The following is a 20,612-nucleotide window of genomic DNA, read 5'->3' as shown; positions in this document are numbered from 1 at the left end:
AATTCAACCCCACCTTTGTTTCATCACAAAACCAGAGATCAACATCTGTCCGGTGGAGTCCACAAAGCATGTCGCGTGTAATAAACAGTTGGTCAATGAAGTTCATGTTTCCAGCATTACTAAACGACTACTGATTTAGAACACTGGAGTTGCTGCAAGTCGCCAAGAAATCAGGAGCTGCCTCCACTATTCCAGGACCATTTCAACTTCAACATTTCAACATCATCAAATCACCTATGCTTAATCTAATTCAGTGACAACTAAAAGATTCCAAAAACAACGAAATCCAATCAACATAAGCTAAATATCACGTGGCTTTCCATGGTACTGATTTCTGTGTGTGTGTGTGTGTGTGTGTGTGTGTGTGTGTGTGTGTTTATGTATGTAAGTAGAAAAAACATGTTGACTCACCCTAATGCCAATGCCATCCTCCTCTCTTTCATGGATCAGAATCGCCATTGTAATCATTGGCCAGTACGGAGAATTAAGTAAAACCACAAGTCAAAATCCCTATCTCCATTCAGGGCTAATTTCTAATTTAGGACAGGGTCAATTTTAGCTAGCTAGCTAGTCACCAGAGGACAACTACACAAAACGCAACAATTCAAGTTTTTTCTTTCTATGACTTTTGGTTATTGATGTGATGTGATTGGTGTGAAGCCAAATCCAAACTGGCTTCCCATGACACTTTTTTTTGGTGCACCAGGACCATTCACAATTGAGCTCACTCAGTTCGTTGATTGGCTATTATTTTATAAAAAAAATTATCAAGGGAGGCCAAATTCTCGCTTGCTTCCCTTGCATTCAATGACCAGACATCCTCAGCTAGATGGGCTACACATACAGAGACAGAGGGGAGCTGTTTTGCACGCTCAGATGCTTTCTCCAGTGAGATTACATTCAACCTCTTGTGAATTGAAGGAAAATAATGAAACACAAGAGAGATAAAATATACATTATTTTATGTGTTTTTGTCAATTTTGCGGGGAAGCGATCCATGAATATACGCCACTGGAATAGATAGATTGTAGTCTCTCTAAACATGTGCCTATTCATCAAAGCAAATATCTGAAAATAAAAATTATATGAAGTAACATGTTTAGCATTATGTGGAGTCCTGGGAATTAATCTATTTTCAGACATGCAAACACATGCACAGACTACAATAAATATTTTAACACTTCTTGAAATCTTCAAGATGCATGCAACATAAGGACTGTATACATTTTCAGAAAGAGGTCAATACAATCCCTACAGAGAAGAAAATGGAGACCTCATCTGAAAGCGGCAATCAAAAGCTCATTTTTATTTTATATTTATTCCATAAACATTATTACAAAACTCAGCAAGTTACCAATATTACATTGTCACCATACAGGCTTGTCCACAAATATTTAAACCTTTGCAACAGTTACAACAAAACAAAATAATACTAGAATGATTTACATGAAAATCTATAAAACAGCAATAAAATCACAAACATGTCTTTATTTCAGTTTTTCTTTTTGTTTTATCATACTTTTTACACAGTAGCACTACACTCCCACAACAAGATTGGTCTGATTACAAAACTTCCAACAAAATGTTACAGCTTTTTTTCCAGTGTTTTACCCTCTCCTTTTTTGGAGTTATTTTGTCATGTTTGTTATTTTGGTTTTTAAAACCAGAGGCATGTCATTATGCATCCCTTTCACTGCCTGTAAAGGTGAAAAAAGAGTATCCACACTCACAAATACTTCACAGCACTTTCTAAGAAAAATATACACTTAGAAAATATTTTACAAATCGGCACACTGAAAAATATACAAGATTCATCGAGGACGTCAAGAGTTCTTTTGGAATCCCTCTGGCAACAACTCTGACAATATTTATAAAGCTCAATATTCTTTTCAACAAAAAAGGCAAAACATAATTTCAATTAATGTCAAAATCATGGCAGAATTAGGCTACATCAAACATAACAGTATCTAATACATTCATAAATAGGGCACAGAGGATTTCTTCATCCTTTTTTCAATTACCTGTAAATTAATTTGCTTTCAAGCACCTTTCCGAGGCAGCTCAACAGTGGTACATCATATACAACTCTTGTTGGAGAGGAAGTACAGTACATTCAATTGACAATGGGCAGGGATGATATAAGGCAGTTTGCTCCACACCACCTGGTGGTGACACTTGTCCTGATCCCACATCTAAATGGCTAGCCTGGCAACTTGGAGAAAATGGAGGGGAAGCGAGGTTGCGAGAGACAAAGGTCTTCACAATAAATATTGATCTCTGATGGATAGTATCAATTTATGTCAATTGAAATAAATTGTAGAAATCTAATATAGAGCTCCATGTTGGTGCAGTGGTAGGTGAATGCATGACATTACATTCATCTGTGTGCTCATCTTGAGTATAATACAAATGCAAACCTCAAGATTTTGAGCGCTTGGGTCTATAAGGTTCTATCTGCAAAAATATGATTCTGAGATAATTGGCTTTAAAGTTCCGAACCCTCATTGGTTTCAATGGTGTCAGCAATTTTTATCTTGTATTCTTTTGAACTTAACAACATGAATTGGTGTATTTACAGTACCATATAGGTAGAGAACATTGAACAGATCAAGGCTATGCCAATAACTACATTTTGACAAAAATGCAGATAGAACCTTGTAGTCCGATGATCTCGATGTAATTAACCTGTTAGATCATAATTAATCCCTTTCTCTGTATCTCCATGCTGGCTGTTGATTTGGAGTTCAGATGGCAATCATTTCAGAAGAATGTATGAAAGAAAAGACAGTCATTTGCATTTTGGTAAAAGGTGTATCACTGTCAGCTGCAGGTGCTTGGCAAACGGAATAGATCCCAAGTGTAAGATCTCTGGAATGTCGACCGGCCACCATAGTCCAGAACCCCCACCGCACAACCGTAACAAAAAGAACATGAAACAGCCAATATACATACAGATAGAAAATGTTTATACAGGTACTTGATCAACGTTTGGCACATTAATTCCATTTTTAACATTATAATTATTGTCATATTCTGCAAATAGTGCATATGTCTCTGTACAATAGCATTAACAAATTCCAATTCTGGGTACTTACTCCACTTACCCTCCCACCAACTCTCCCCAAACCATGGCAATAAGCCAATGACAAATAATACCATTTAAAGATATTAATACAATTAGGACAGTTTGATAAATTTGTCTTATTGTTAATACAAAAAGAGTCCCTTTTTTAATTATGAAGTCTGGTTCCCAGCAGAACAACGATACAGTTCTCCAACACCACTGAAACATCCATAACTGGAATGGCAGGGTGATATCAGTAATGATAGGATAGGCCTAGTGTAACTGTTCACTTATGACTCACTCCACTCTCTCTTCTTACACTGAAGGAAACCACTGTCTGAATGTAAGGACGGACAACTTTTGAACTGTGATTTTATTTTGTGGAGAGCAACAGACGGAATTTTGACATTATTAAGGTGGGGAAAGCTGTTCTGCTGAAATGGAGAAATGGAAAAAAACAAAGCAAACCACTAAGTATCACAAAAATTCTTTCAAAACAGTTTCAAGGCAATATTTCTTATTATACAAAAGTCAAACCTAAAGTAACAAAAAACAAAACAATCTAAAGACCAAGAAAGGTGAATCAAGCAGCAGTCAGAAACAAAATGTAGCCACGGTAGTTTGAAAACCCAGTCAAGCTGAAGACAATCAATCACTCAATAGGTAGTTTCTCAGGAACAAATAAAATCTTACATGCAAGTTATTTCGGCTCTATTTAGGGTAAAATAAGCAGGTGGGGTAGTCAAGATTAAAGTCTTTGTCATGCAACACTTGGATTTAAGTCAAAAAGGGAGAGCAGTAAGGGAACCCAGGGAACTGAGCAAGGGGCAGGAGGAAATAGAGTGAGTGGGACATATTTTGCAGCCACTGGTACAAAATATTACCTCAGTTTCTCATAAGAGGCCATCAGAGCTACGTTCTTGCTCGAGTCCCGCTTCCCTGTATTGTTTTCATCTCGAGCAAATTTTGCACCGGTTTTGTGACGGTACATTTTTTTGTGTGCGGGCCCACAGATGCCAGGTATACCGAGGCTGGACTTGTTGAACATGTTGCAGTCCAGCATGAGAGGGGGGAAGAAGGGGTTTGAAGGAATTAACTTGGCTTGGTTTTTGGCTCCCATGCCAGTTGCCTTCCTGCCCCTTCCTGCCACAGGGGAGGTGGTATAACCACCCTTTTTCCTGACGTTAGCTGTTGTTCCCGCCAGGATTTTAAGTGTCTTAGTTTTAAGGCTGTTGGCATCTGGAGGCTGACAGAGTCCAGACATGGGGTCCCACAGTGGCTCGATTGACACCTTCATAAACCTCTGGACCTCTGCCATCCCAGAGGCTATGTTGGACAGGATGTTGGAGGGCTCTTCAAACTCTCGCTGGTCGTCATCCATAGGACTGTTGTTGTTGCCGTCTGCCCAGCCCCCACCATGCTCCTCCAGTAAAGGCCAGTCTTCTGATAGTCCAGCAAGGCCTTCACTTTCTTCACCTTTTGCATTTGCCTTTGCATCAAGCAGGGCTTTTAGCTTTTTGGATGAACTAGAATTCTGTCTAGGGGCTTTGTTCTTCTCTGTCTTGGGGGCCCTTGGAGCCTTGCTTTTCTGTTTACTGGTTGCTTTCCTTTTTGACTTGGGACCTTTAGTTCGACCTCCGATGGATTCGGGCTGCTCATCAAAGACGTTGGGGCCATCAATCTTACCTGTGCCGTCATTGTCATTGAAAGTATGGAACTGGAACTGATGATTGTTTATCGCTCTGCCATCATGGTTTTGTGTTGGCAGGACATTACAGTCCCACTTAGTCCCATCAGGTGTAGCTGAGAGAGTCATGTCTCCTGTCTCTCCCTGAAACTCCCTGGCCTTTCCTAGGCTTTCCATCATTTCTGTCCCCATCACCTGTGGGGAGAGATTTGGTGTGTCAGGTGGTGACATCTCTGACAACGGCGAGTGCCTGAACTTATCGGGGGTGAAGTTGGAGATGTCCAGTAGGTCTGTAGACTCCCTGAGGGGAGTGATTTCATCGGTACTTCGCTGGATCACCAGTTTGGGACTGCAGTGGGCCAAGAAGTTCTCGTTCACATCCTCTTCACTCTCCTTCTCACAGGAATTGAGACTCATAGAGCTGTAGTTGCTGGAGGTGGCAGACAGTGAACTCATAGAGTCATAGCTGGCCAGCCTGCCGTTCTCTGTGTTTAGAGTGACTCTATGGAACTGCACTTGTTCCTCTTTAGCTGACTGGCTGACTTGTAGGCCTGAGTCTAGTCCTGGTGGCTCCTCAGGCAAATATGCCTTATCATACAGCAGTCTGTTGCCATCTACATTGACTTGACTATATCCTGACAACGGCAAGTTGTTTGTCATTGGCAAAGAAATGGTGCTGGAAAAGCCAGAAGGTTCAGGTTTAATATCAGGTGTAAATGATAAATGTTTACCTTCAGACTGCCATGATGTGTGAGTGAAGTTTGGCTCCATCTGATTGGAGCAGTTAGAGGGGGATTGTTGGAGCTCAGACTCTGAGGGTGGGGATAGAACACAGCTCTGGGCCAGCTGTAGGTTAGTGAATGGATTCTCCTCCTGGGAGAGGCCATGAGGAAACTGCTGTCGGGGATGCTGCTGATGCTGCTGGGAGTAATATGTCAGCCCAGTGTTACTGGATGAGTCAGAGGCCTCTAGTAATGTCTGCAGGTAGCCTCCAGGGATGACATGTAGACCACTATTCACATTTACAGGATGGGTCATTGTACTGGAAGGGGAGCAGGGGGCTGATATAAAAGTGGACTTTTCATTGGGGTCGACACTGACAGTGGAGTCATCACAAATCTGGGGGCTGCCTGCAGTGGAGTAAACTATGTCAGGGTGCTGATTTGGGGATAGTGGGCCAACCTCTTGTAGCTGTATCACAGTTTGACCATCCTCCTGCTGAGCCTCGTTCATTCTTTTCAACCTCAGTCTGGCCTCGCTTTTAAATTTCCTTATTTGCACAGTCTTATTCCCAAGTCTTTTCCCCTCCCTCTCTAGCGATCTGCTTTTTCCTGTCACACTGCCTTGGTCTAATCTAGCAGCACAGTCAGAGGTCGTTGTTGTTATAGATTCCATATCTGTACAGGCAGCTTCATCCTCAGCTGCGCCCACCTCTTGCTTGTGATCGGTGTGGTTTGGCGAGAGCTTTACAGCGTGAATTCTTTGAATCCGGACTCTATTTGCAATCCTGTATTTTCGTTTTGTCAGGCTCGAATTAAGGGAACGCCTGCAGCCATTTGGAAATGTTCTTTTATCACCAGCAGCCAGCATGCGCTGCTCCTGCATTTCCTGGCGCCTCTTTTGCCAGTAGTCTTTCAGAGGAGCCATTCTCTGGTACTTATGAACTAAGTCCTTACTTAAGCTTACTGTTGTCTCTGATGTGTCAATTTTGCCAAGCTTTAATAACATGTGCTTCTCCCCTTTAAATCGGTTTATGATGATGTATTTGATTATCACTGGAGGCTCTTTTCGTGAGGATTTTCTCCTCTTCTTTGGACACCAGTCATCATCCTCCTCTTTTTTTGGACCCACCGTCTGCTTGTCTTTTTTCTCTGTGTTCCTCTCGCTCTCGATAGAATCCACGTCGTACAGATAGTCGTCGCTGTATCTGACTTTTCTCTTGGACCTCAGCCCATAGCTCAGCTGGCTGGAGGAGCTGGAGTTCTCCCTGGAGAGGAAGCAGTGTTTCTGTTTGGTCTGGCAGGTGTCCAGGGAGGATCCAGTACAGGAGCTGTCATCGCTGTACTCTCCAGAGTCCACTGTGGAATTGTTGAAGTCAAACAGGTAGCTGCTCTCTGGACTGACATTCGGCGTCACCTCAGCAAAGCTGCTGCTGTTGTTTTTGTCAACCTTTTCTCCAGCCGCCCAGACTTCAACTATCTCTCCCTTCACCTGTGCCCCTTCAGCTCCCTTCTTCACTGCTCCCTCACCCTCCTTTTTGGCCACGACACTTGGGAAGAAGTTGAACTGGGTTTCCTCCTGAATGGGGTTGGTCTTTTCTCGGACGTTGTCCTGGAAGGACTCGTAGCGGATCTTCAGCGAGCACACGTCACTGCCCAGGGTGGAGTCCTCGTCCTCATCATCAAACATGTAGTTGTCTACATCCTCTTCTGAGAAGAGGTTGACAGAGAGCTCGTTCTTAGAGCAGAGGTCCAGCAGCTCGATCTTACTCTCGCTGATAAAGGACTCAAAGCAGCCCCAGTCCTGGCTGGAGTTGGCCAGTAGAGCCTCCTCACCATTGCACTTGTCCAGGAGCAGGCCTTCGTAGATACTCTTCGACGTGGCGTCCTCCGAGTCGCTGTCCTCTGCTGACTTCTCATCATCTGTCTTCTCCTCTGCCCTGATCTTGTGCTCTGGGTAGCTGAGGAGCTGGTCTGAGAGCAGCTGATCCCCGTAGCGGATACCATCCCCAGAACTCATGCACTGCATGGCCATGTCAGGACAGGAGACAGGACAGGGGTCATAGTCCCGGCCCAGGTCCAGCCCTGGCTCAGGCTCTGTAGCGTCCTTGGTCTCGATGAAACAGCCCAGGCATGTGCGGCTTTGTGGCATGAGGCAGTCTCCTCCAGACAGGGCTGATACACTCCCTATCTCCATTATTGTGAAAGCTGCTTTGTTACTACAGTCCTCTGGAAGAGCCCAGGGACTCACCTCTTTTGTTGTGCAAGAGGAGGTGAGGGAGATGGCATGGATGGAAGAGGAGTCATCAGTGGTAGTGGTGGTGATGCTGGGCTCAGAGGACTCTGTTGGGCTGAGGGGTGAGAATGGGTTCAGTGAGGTCCTCTCACTCTCATGGCCTCCTTTTGGTTGATTGGCTGTAGGTGAGATGGCGGTGCTGTCTGGCTGCAGATTACTATCCTGGATGTGTGATTCTGTAGAGCAGAACAGAGAAATGATATCAGATAATAACTGATTCACCAGTGAACTCACTGATGGACAATGTGAGAGTACTTTAATATACTGTCCTATATGAGAGGACATACCCTACTATTTCCTATCTTTAATTATTTTTTATTTTCAGCTCAATGTATGTTCCTAGCCTCTCTTACAGTCGATAAAATGCACAGGTCGTGTTTTTTTAAACAGGCTGCACAAAGTAATCCTTTTGTACAAAGACAGCTAATTCAAGCTGAAAAGGTGAATTCTGCTTTTTATTGAGGAAAATGAAATGCTCATCATTTTCTCATCATTGTGTTTCTTGTGCTTTATAATTTGTGATAAGAATACATTGAGAATAAAATACCCAATAGAAAGTAATGGGACAATTATAGTGGAAATATGCCATTAGCCTATTTTTCACTCTTAAATAAGGCCTCTGCTCTGCCTCTTCTATTACTCTGGTTCATGTATTTGTAGGATACATGGAAGGAATGACAAAGTTAGTAACCTTTCCCCTGCTCTTTGTCATTCAGGATCGTTAGGGGTAGGAAAGGATGATAAGTACTTTCAGAAGTACAAAATGGAGGAAAACATTCCACACATTGGACCGTCTCTGAGCACTGAAACATTGCTCATCCATTCAGATGCAGCAAAGGTTAAGGTCACTAAATATCAAGGCTGGGGCTTCTTGCCTTTCAGTTCTGTGAAGGTAACAGGCAAACTCAATAGCAGAGGAGGTGAAAACAATGCATAGCATCTTGTTCCATATAAGAACTCTGTGCCTCCTTGTAACCAGCAGGACATAATGTACTGTGATAATGTAACAGTATTCCCTCTGTTCCTTAATAGAAACATTTTAAAATGCTAAAACATACAGTATGAAGTGTTGATATACACCTGTGGTGAGGAATTACAACTTGGTGTGTCCATCATTTTTTTGATTCAAGTAAAGTGTTTTTAGCAAAGCAACATACAAATGTCTTTACCATTCTCATCCTGTTTGTTGATCTGTTCCAGGTTTGGAGCCAGCACAGAAAAGTTGGCTTCTTGAAAAACATCCATCAATTTAGCTTGGTTCTAGTTGTCCCTTACACTATTGCCACTATCCAACCTGCAAAAACACAGAGAAACAGACACAGGAAAAAATAAAAACACTGGAGCTGACAAAGGGAGAAGGCTTATTATGGCATCATAACAATATACACTGTCACATACAGCTTTGTTGACCCTCGTCTTTGTCAACTACAATGTATGAAAGGCTTCAAAAGAGCCTAGGGAATGGAGATTTTATGTATGAAAATGTTTTTTTTTAAACTATATTTCTCCTCAATACCATGGCTTTTTGCCCAAGATTCTATTCTTTGTTCCCCTAAAATATCTGTCCCAATCTACGGGCTATCAAGGGATATTGGGCACCAATATAGGAGACTGACATATATTGTATCTAGTAGGCGTTTCAACACCTGTGCCTCAGGCTGTATGCAAATTGCAGGCAAATCCTCCTGGCCTTTTGTATATTGCTTTAATCAAGCATTTCTCAGGTCTCAAAACTCCTCAATAACTTGCTTGCTTTATGAGAATTGCTCTAAGCAAATGTCAGAAGTAACAATAGTATAAAATCACACCAACAAGATCCGATTTCTGTACCATATTCAATTTTCTTAGCTCTCTAACTCTCCTGTTCACTCTTTCCCATTCCCCGTCCTCATCCCCCACCCATTTTCTTGCAACCAAGGAGCAAAAACAAATGGCCAGATTAATGAAGATGGAGAAGAAGCAATAAGAGGTTGCATAAAATTAGCCTTCTGCCTAACGATCATGTCCAATTTAACACCTTATTAAGCCATGTTGTTTCATCTCCTGGAGGCCATTTGCGACAAAGGTTTGTGAGCCGCATGAAACAAGACTTTCTGCCAGTGCAGTGCTGACTCACTGCCAGCTGGAACAGTGCTGGTAACCTGGACTGGGTCTCTGTCTCTGTGTAATTAACCTAGGTCTCTGTGTTAACCTGACCATGGGTCTCTGTGTTAACCTGACCATGGGTCTCTGTGTTAACCTGGCCAGCCATGGGTCTCTATGTTAACCTGGTCATGATTCTCTCTCTGTGTTAACCTGGCCATGGTTCTCTGTGTTAACCTGACCATGGGTCTCTGTGTTAACCTGGCCATGGGTCTCAGTGTTAACCTGACCATGGGTCTCAGTGTTAACCTGACCATGGGTCTCTGTGTTAACCTGACCATGGGTCTCTGTGTTAACCTGACCATGGTTCTCTGTGTTAACCTGACCATGGGTCTCTGTGTTAACCTGACCATGGGTCTCTGTGTTAACCTGACCATGGGTCTCTGTGTTAACCTGACCATGGGTCTCAGTGTTAACCTGGTGTAACAGATGTCCAGTGTAGACAAAAAGACTGGTCCCGGCACAAGTGTAATAGATGTGATCGTATATCGTAACTCTCTTGCGTTGTGATTTTAAAGAAAGGAATACCCAGCCAGCGGGCCAAGTTGATTGGTGTTTGTTCTGAGGATAGACACAAGGGTTGCCCATTAGATGTGCAGGACAACAGTATGTTGATGGCTGTAGATTCGTGATCCATCGCTTGAATGTCAATATCAGAATGCGTATTTTGTAATCAAACATAACCATGACAAAAATAGTACAAAATACAATACATGTAAGTACCTGATGATAGACACAAGGAATCACATTAGATGTGCAGGACAACAGTATGTTGATGGCTGTAGTTTCATGGTTTGTCTGTTAGCATGGAAATAACTATGATTTAGCAGGGACTAATGTGACCATTACCATCTTGAGCATGCTAGCTAACTCGCTCTTACAGAAATAACATACAAAAGCACATCCCAAGATGCCCCCAATATCTAACAGGTACTGTACACATATTCCTTCAGAAAGTATTCACACTGCTTGATTTTTTCCAAATTTTGTTGCCTCACAAAGTGGGATTAAAATGGATTTAATTGTCATTTTTTGTCAACGATCCTCACAAAATACTATAATATCAATGTGGAAGAAAAATTCTAACATTTGTAAAACATTTATGAAGTATAAAACACTAATATATTTTGATTAGATAAGTATTCAACCCCTTGAGTCAATACATGTTAGAATCACCTTTGGCAGTGATTACAGCTGTGAGTCTTTCTGGGTAAGTCTCTAAGAGATTTCCACACCTGGATTGTGCAACATTTGCCCATTATTATTTTCAGAATTCTTCCACCTCTGTCAAATTGGTTGTTGATCATTGCTAGACAACCATTTTTAGGTCTTGCCATAGATTTTCAAGCAGATTTAAGTCAAAACTGTAACTCGGCCACTTAGGAACATTCACTGTCCTCTTGGTAAGCAATTCCAGTGTAGATTTGGCCTTGTGTTTTAGGTTATTGTCCTGCTGAAAGGTGAATTCATCTCCCAGTGTCTAGTGGAAAGCAGACTGAACCAGGTTTTCCTCTAGGATTTTGCCTGTGTTTAGCTCCATTCTGTACATTTTTTATCCTGAAAAACTTCCCAGTCCTTAACGATTACAAGCATACCCATAACATGATGCAGCCAACACTATGAATACAAATATGGAGAGTGGCACTCAGTAATGTGTTGTATTGGATTTGCCCCAAACATAACACTTTGCTTTCAGGACAAAAACTTAACTGCTTTGCCACATTTTTTTAAGTATTACTTTAGTGCCTTTTAGCAAACAGGATGCATGTTTTGGAATTTTTTACATTTTGTCCAGGCTTCCTTCTAGAAAAACATAATTCCACAGGGGGGACACCGATCCTGTAGAGGTTTTAACCTGGCCAAGGGTCTCTGTGTTAACCTGGCCATGGGTCTCTGTGTTAACCTGGCCATGGGTCTCTGTGTTAACCTGGCCATGGGTCTCTGTCTGTTTTATTGTGGCAAGGGGTCTCTGTTTTACCCTGGCCACTCTGTCTACCACTGTGCACTAATTTTACTGAAAAGACTCTGGTCTACTCTTAAGTTATCACTATGAGTCATTGGGAAGCTATATTAAAATCTTAGCCGCAGAATTGTCTTATCTCAGCACTGCGTAGAGAGAGACCACTGGAAAACAGAGTAGTACAGGGAGAGAGTTTGCAGAGATATGAAACATTATCTTCAGCGGGAGATGCTCAGCATCTTTTTACAACTAAAAACAACACTTGACAGGCCCAAGATGACAAATGCGTGAAAGTATAACTGCCAGACTTGAATCTATTACTGGCATGGAGTAGGATCTGTGGTTATCAAACCCTTGTGAGGCACATTCAATTTATTATTTTTTTTTAAATGTATGTATGCAGAGAAAAGGAAAACAGGTCCTATCATCTGAAATGAAGGCCCAGGTTATCATAGCTCTCTCTCTACTCAGAAGGGGTCACTGTTAAACAGAAAGGATAACTGCTAATGCAGGAGAATCACCTTCACTTGTACAAGTCCACAATTACGTCCACATCACCTGATCCATCTGCTGCAATCAGGGCTCTAAATGGGAGGATCTGTGACACACACTGACACTACTCTGTGCCTTTCTTCTCAGGAGGAACAACTGACTTCCCAAATAAAACACTGAATTTCATATGAACCAGATATCAGATTTTCTTGAAATTTGAAATGGTTACTCTTTGTACTATGTTTTAACTACAGAAGACTTTCTGAAAGACATGCCATATGGTGGTGCTAGACTACAACATAGCCAACATAACGTATGGTTGACCTGTTTCACTTAAAATAATGAAATGCTATGGATTTGTAGTAGGGCATAGCAGTATCCCATTACAGGAGTATGGTGATGTTATAGCAAATTGTAAGTCATCAACATTCAACTTTAAAAATTATACAAAGTTCTGTTTGCAAGATACAACTGAAAACTGTTGCCCTGATTAAAGAAGCAATAAAACTGGCCATCTTTAGACTAGTTGAGTATCTGGAGCATCAGCATTTGTGGGTTCGATTACAGGCTTAAAATGGCCAGAAACAAAGAACTTTCTTTTGAAACTCGTCAGTCTATTCTTGTTCTGAGAAATGAAGGCTTTTCCATGCGAGACATTGTCAAGAAACTGAAGATCTCGTACAACGCTGTGTACTACTGCTTTCACAGAACAGCGCAAACTGCCTCTAACCAGAATAGAAAGAGGAGTGGGAGGCCCCGGTGCACAACTGAGCAAGAGGACAAGTACATTAGAGTGTCTAGTTTGAGAAACAGATGCCTCACAAGTCCTCAACTGGCAACTTCATTAAATAGTACCCGCAAAACACCAGTCTCAACGTCAACAGTAAAGAGGTGACTCCGGGATGCCGGCCTTCTAGGCAGAGTTGCTAAGAAAATGCCATATCTCAGACTGGCCAATAAAAATAAAAGATTAAGATGGGCATAAGAACACAGACACTGGACAGGGGAACTCTGCCTAGAAGGCCAGCATCCCGGAGTCGCCTCTTCACTGTTGACGTTGGGACTGGTGTTTTGCGGGTACTATGTAATGAAGCTGCCAGTTGAGGACTTGTGAGGCGTCTGTTTCTAAAAGGAGTGATGGAGTGATGAGTTGCTGATAATGGAACTTTGTACGCCTATGTAGATATTCCATTAAAAATCAGCCGTTTCCAGCTACAATAGTCATTTACAACATTAACAATGTCTACACTGTATTTCTGATCAATTTGATGTTATTTTAATGGACTACAAATGTGCTTTTCTTTAAAAAACAAGGACATTTCTAAGTGACCCCAAACTTTTGAACGGTAGTGAACATTATACTGCACCCTACAAACACTCATTCCTTTGCTTGAAGCCATATTGAGAAAAAATTGTAAAAACAGTGTGTTCTTACTTAGCTGCTAAGCAAGTGAATAAAAACACATCTCCTGAAATGTTGATTATTGGATCATTTGCTTGAGGCCGCATACAGTACAGTAACACCCTTACTAGACCGGCCACATTGCGTGCACAAGCGTAGCAAAATGAATGTACACATACATGTTATTCAATAATTTCATCCAAACTGCTTGCGCGCGTTAATGCGTAGCCAGCCAGTTCTAAAATAAAACTTGGATCTAGTAGAGATGCTTCACGTGCTGCAAGTCCCCTCCTTGCTGAATATCACGAAGATACAAACCCACGAGGATAGATTAATCAAATATAACTAACTAAAAACTAAATAGGTTTCCCTTTTTATCTGTGGATTAATTGTCCAAGAAGAGAAACAAGATTATGTAAAACTCCAGGTAAAATTCTACAAAGAACCAGCTAAAAAGAGGACCATATGCATGTCAGGTAAAATAACAATGGAATGTTCATCTCCCAGGACATGAATGTTACCTACAGTTCCTTCGGAAAGTATTCAAACCCCTTCACTTTTTCCACATTTTGTTACGTTACAGCCTTATTCTAAAATTGATTAAATTGTTTTTTTTCCTAACCCAAAATGACAAAGCAATTTTTTTTTCTAATTTATAAAATATATAAAAAATTAAATATCACATTTACATAAGTATTCAGACCCTTTACTCGGTACTTTGTTGAAGCCCCTTTGGCAGCGATTACAGCATCGAGTCTTCTTGCGTATGACGCTACAAGCTTGGCACACCTGAATTTGGGGAGTTTCTCCCATTCTTCTCTGCAGATCCTCTCAAGCTCTGTCAGGTTGGATGGGGAGCGTTGCTGCACAGCTATTTTCAGGTCTCTCCAGAGCTGTTCGATCGGGTTCAAGTCTGGGCTCTGGCTGGGTCACCCAAGGACATTCAGAGACTTCCCCGAAGGCACTCCTGTGTTGTCTTGGCTGTGTGCTTAAGGTCGGTGGCCTGTTGGAGGGTGAACCTTCGCCCCCAGTCTAAGGTCCGGAGTGCTCTGGAGCAGGTTTTCATCAAGGAGCTCTCTGTACTTTGCTCTGTTCATCTTTACCTCGATCCTGACTAGTCTCACAGTCCCTGTCATTTTAAAACATCTCCACAGCACGATGCTGCCAACACCATGCTTCACTGTAGAGATGGTGCCAGGTTTCCTTCAGACGTAACGCTTGGTATTCAGGCCAAGTAGTTCAATCTCAGTTTCATCAGACCAGAGAATCTTGTTTATCATGGTCTGAGAGTCTTTAGGTGCCTTTTAGCAAACTTTTACTGAGGAGTGGCTTCCGTCTGGCCACTCTACCATAACGTCCTGATTGGTGGAGTGCTGCAGAGATGGTTGTCCTTCTGGAAGGTTCTCCCATTTCCAGAGAGGAACTCTAGAGTTCTGTCAGAGTCACCTCCCTGACCAAGGCCCTTCTCCCCTGATTGCTAAGTTTGGCCAGGTGGCCAGATCTAGGAAGAGTCTTGGTGGTTCCAAACTTCTTCCATTTAAGAATGATGGAGGCCAATGTGTTCTTGGGGACCTTCAATGCTTCAGAAATGTTTTGGTACTCTTGCCCAGATCTGTGCCTCAACACAATCCTGTCTCGGAGCTCTACGGACAATTCCTTCGACCTCATGGCTTGGTTTTTGCTCTGACATGCACTGTCGACAGTGGGACCTTATATATTCAGGTGTATGCCTTTCCAAATCATGTCCAATCAATTGAATTTACCACAGATGGACTCCAATCAAGTTGTAGAAACATCTCAAGGATGTTCAATGGAAACAGGATGCACCTGAGCTCAATTTCGAGTCTATTAGCAATGGGTCTGAATACTTATGTAAATAAGGTATTCAGTTTATTTTTTAATACATTTGCCTAATTTTCTAAAACCCTGTTTTCACTTTGTCATTATTGGGTATTATGTGTAGATTGCCGAGGATTTAAATATTTTTTATCCATTTTAGAATAAGGCTGTAACGTAACAAAATGTGGAAAAAGTCAAGAGGTCTGAGTACTTTCCGAAGGCACTGTACTTGTGGCTAGCCCCCGCCTTACTAGCTCTGACTTTGCTGATAGCTACTTTATTGACGAAAAAATGTACTTACTATGACTGTGATATGTGGTTGTCCCACCTAGCTATCTTAAGATGAATACACTAACTAACTGTAAGTCGCTCTGGATAAGATGTAAATGTAAACACTTGAAATTGAACACAAATAAAACAACCAGCAGCACCAATGATACCATCGTTGTCCATTACTTGAATTTAGAAGCCATTCCAATAGTGCAGTGTTTTAATTCATAGTAATGTTGGCGTAACTTGGCGTATTCATCTAATTTCTGTAATTAACACAGAAAATGTTTCACCCGTTAGATTTACAGCAGATTGCAGTATAAAGGGGGAAAACATTTAAAAAGAAAACAGGACTGGGGATTTATTGCAATTTTTAAAACTGTGATAATCAAACCTTCCATACATATCAGGAGGATTATCAAGGCCAAGGAGGAGCTGCTTTTTTCCATATCAAAGCAGCTAATATAAATTCTGATAAGAGAAGCATAGCTCTAATCCGTAAATCCATAATAGCACTTTATTGTGACTTCCACAAGCAACTTAGAAGGGCAGCATACATTTTTATTGAACAGGTGTACTACAGGATTTCAAAGGCCATCTGGGCGAGGGGCAACCTTGTACTGTAAATACAGAGTAGACAGGTAGGTTGCAGAGGTGGAAAACCTGCAGTGGAAAACTGGAGGTACTGAGGAGGAAAATATGTTTTATGCTTTTTATTGGATATTTATTACCCCAACCTATACCATTACTTTGAGCATACAGACGACTATATCTGGCGTGTCCCTTCTGTCTTGCATCATATCATGATTAATTGAATCTATTTGCGTGATGGATGGACTACCCGTGCAGACTCAAATTGACAGTCACACTTAGCGTACTAACTGTATATACACACATTTTGTGTGCGAGAGTGTGTCTGGTTTTCAACCTGGGGTACTGCAGGTGGTCGAGCCTTATTTAAAAAAAAAAATGTTTTCTTCCAAAAATAATAACAGTTGGGAGTATTACCAGTATTATAAGCAGAGATGGAGATGGAGAGGGAGAGAGGGAGAGAGAGATAATGAGCAGATGAGCTCCCACATTTTCAGCATGTTTTTAAAAAATAGATACAAGAAATCTGTCTCCAGAAATAAAAGCTTCTCCCTTTCTGGTTATAACCTTTTTCGGCAAGACAGATCTTCCAAAGGTGGGGGAGTGGCAATCTTTACCAAGGATCACCTTCAGTGCTCGGTTGTCTCCTCCAAGTCTTTCCCCAAACAATTTGATTTGCTGGTTGAGTATTAAACTTTCAAATAGCTCTTTGTTGACTGTTGCTGGGTGCTATTGTCCTCCATCAGCACCGGCCTGTACCCTACCTGCCCTAAGCTCTCTCCTGGCCCCTTACACTAAGTCTGAATTTGTCCTGCTAGGTGACCTAAACTGGAACATGCTTAAACTACCTTACCAAGTCCTAAAGCAATGGGACTCCCTAAATCTTTCTCAGATTATTACCAATCCCACAAGGTATGACTCCAAACACCCAGAAAAGGCTACTCTTCTTGACGTTATCCTCACAAATAACACTGATAGGTATCAGTCTGGTGTTTTCTGTAATGAACTTAGTGATCACTGTTTTACAGCCTGTTTTCGTAATGGCTGCTCAGTGAAACGACCTGTCCTGATTTGTCATAGACGCTTGCTAAAAAACTCGAATTAACTTTAATGAGAATCAGCTTGATCCCCTCTGTCAAAGAAGCTTGGACCTTCTTTTTTGATATTTTCATTTGGTTCGACCGTGATCTTGCTGAGTTACTCCACCACAAGAATTGCATTTGGCAAAAGGCTCGGCACACGCATACTCGGGCTGAGAATGATAAATAAGTGCACTCAGGCTATCCGGAAAGGCCAAAGTTAGTTACTTTAAGGAGCAGTTCTCTCTCTGTGGGTCTAACCCCAAGAAGTTCTGGAAAACTGTTAAAGACCTGGAGAGTAAACCCTCCTCCTCACAGCTGCCCATGTCCCTTAAAGTTGATGATGTGGTTGTTATTGACAAGAAGCACATGGCTAAACTCTTTAATCACCACTTCATTAAGTCAGGATTCCTATTTGACTCAGTCATGCCTCCTTGCCCGTCCAACATTTCCTCATCTCCCACCCCTTTTAATGCAACTATCCCCGATGCTTCTCCTTCTTTTTCCCCTGCCCTGCTACAAAGTTTCTTCCTGCAGGCAGTCACTGAGTCTGAGGTGCTAAAGGAGCTCCTTAAACTTGACCCTAAAAAACCATCTGGGTCAGATTCGTCTTTAAGGTTGCTGCCCCTATCATTGGTGTCTCTGAGGGGTCTTTGGCCTGGTTTGCTAACTACCTCTCTCAAAGAGTGCAGTGTATAAAGTCATAAAATCTGCTGTCTCAGCCACTGCCTATCACCAAGGGAGTACCCCAAGGCTCAATCCTAGGCCCCACGGTCTTCTCAATTTACATTTACAACAACATAGCTCAGGCATTAGGAAGCTCTCTCATCCATTTATATGCAGATGATACAGTCTTATACTCAGCTGGCCCCTCCCCGGATTTTGTGGTAAATGTTCTACAACAAAGCTTTCTTAGTGTCCAACAAGCTTTCTCTACCCTTAACCTTGTTCTTAACACCTCCACAACAAAGGTCATGTGGTTTGGTAAAAAGAATGCCCCTCTCCCCACAGGTGTGATTACTACCTCTGAGGGTTTAGAGCTTAAGGTAGTCACCTCATACAAGTACTTGGGAGTATGGCTAGATGGTACACTGTCCTTCTCTCAGCATATATCAAAGCTGCAGGCTAAAGTTAAATCTAGACTTGGTTTCCTCTAGAGGTCGACCGATTATGATTTTTCAACGCCGATACCGATACCGATTATTGGAGGGCCAAAAAAGGGTCGATACCGATTAAATCGGCCGATTTTTTTACATTTATTTATTTGTAATAATGACAATTACAACAATACTGAATTAACACTTATTTTAACTTAATATAATACATCAATAAAATCAATTTAGCCTCAAATAAATAATGAAACATGTTCAATTTGGTTTAAATAATCCAAAAACAAAGTGTTGGAGAAGAAAGTAAAAGTGCAATATGTGCCATGTAAAAAAGCTAACGTTTACGTTCATTGCTCATAACATGAGAACATATGAAAGCTGGTGGTTCCTTTTAACATGAGTCTTCAATATTCCCAGGTAAGATGTTTTAGGTTGTAGTTATTATAGGAATTATAGGACTATTTCTCTCTATACGATTTGTATTTCATATACCTTTGACTATTGGATGTTCTTATAGGCACTTTAGTATTGCCAGTGTAACTTCCGTCCCTCTCCTCGCTCCTACCTGGGCTCGAACCAGGAACACATTGACAACAGCCACCCTCGAAGCAGCGTTACCCATGTAGAGGAAGGGGAACAACTACTCCAAGTCTCAGAGCGAGTGACGTTTGAAACGCTATTAGTGCGGACCCGCTAACTAGCTAGCCATTTCACATCGGTTACACCAGCCTAATCTTGGGAGTTGACAGGCTTGAAGTCATAAACAGTGCAATGCATCATGAAGGGCTGTTTGAATGAATGCTTATGAGCCTGCTGCTGCCTACCATCGCTCAGTCAGACTGCTCTATCAAATCATAGACTTAATTATAACATAATAACACACAGAAATACGAGCCTTAGGTCATTAATATGGTCGAATTCGGAAACTATCATCTCGAAAACAAAATGTTATTCCTGTTACATTGCACAACCTTCAATGTTATGTCATAATTACGTAAAATTCTGGCAAATTAGTTCGCAACGAGCCAGGCGGCCCAAACTGTTGCATATACCCTGACTCTGCGTGCAATGAACGCAAAATGACACAATTTCACCTGGTTAATATTGCCTGCTAACCTGGATTTCTTTTAGCTAAATATGCAGGTTTAAAAATATATACTTCTGTGTATTGATTTTAAAAAAGGCATTGATGTTTATGGTTAGGTACAGTCGTGCAACGATTGTGCTTTTTTCGCAAATGTGCTTTTGTTAAATCAACCCCAGTTTGGCGAAGTCGGCTGTCTTTGTTAGGAAGAAATAGTCTTCACTGTTCGCAACGAGCCAGGCGGCCCAAACTGCTGCATATACCCTGACTCTGTTTGCAAGAGAAGTAACACATTTTCCCTAGTTAAAATAAATTCATGTTAGCAGGCAATATTAACTAAATATGCAGGTTTAAAAATATATACTTGTGTATTGATTTTAAGAAAGGCATTGATGTTTATATTTGGAGCAACGTGCACCTAAGCGATTATATGCAACGCAGGACAGGCTAGATAAACTAGTAATATCATCAACCATGTGTAGTTAACTAGTGATTATGATTGATTGATTGTTTTTTACAAGATAAGTTTATTGCTAGCTAGCAACTTACCTTGGCTTCTTACTGCATTCGCGTAACAGGCAGGCTCCTCGTGGAGTGCAATGTAAAGCAAGTGGTTAGAGCGTTGGACTAGTTAACCGTAAGGTTGCAAGATTGAATCCCTGAGCTGACAAGGTAAAAATACGTCGTTCTGCCCCTGAACAAGGCAGTTAACCCACCGTTCCTAGGCCGTCATTGAAAATAAGAATGTGTTCTTAACTGACTTGCCTAGTTAAATAAAGGTTAAATAAAAATACGTCAGTATTTTGACCATATCATCACTATTATGCATATTTCCCAACTCCAACTGTATAAACTGGAATGCTTAGTGGATTTAAGCA

The 20,612-nt window shown here is 41.6% G+C and overlaps 1 protein-coding gene across 1 annotated transcript in view; it reads right to left on the bottom strand.

The window, feature by feature from the left end:
- Positions 1–1,279: 1,279 nt before the first annotated feature.
- Positions 1,280–20,612, bottom strand: part of LOC106567860 (neurite extension and migration factor) — an 81,290-nt gene continuing 61,957 nt past the window's right edge. Inside the window, exons 2-3 of the mRNA XM_014137688.2 lie at positions 8,936–9,060; positions 1,280–7,942 (exon numbers count right to left, since the gene is read on the bottom strand). Coding sequence (XP_013993163.1) covers positions 3,945–7,942; positions 8,936–9,011 — 4,074 coding nt within the window. The 5' untranslated portion in view covers positions 9,012–9,060 and the 3' untranslated portion in view covers positions 1,280–3,944. The remainder of the gene's footprint in view (positions 7,943–8,935; positions 9,061–20,612) is intronic.

This window comes from Salmo salar, chromosome ssa13, assembly GCF_905237065.1.
Source record: "Salmo salar chromosome ssa13, Ssal_v3.1, whole genome shotgun sequence".
Taxonomy (NCBI): Eukaryota; Metazoa; Chordata; class Actinopteri; order Salmoniformes; family Salmonidae; genus Salmo; species Salmo salar.
The sequence above is the reverse complement of the archived record's forward strand: the minus strand, read 5'-3'. Positions and strand labels throughout refer to the sequence as shown.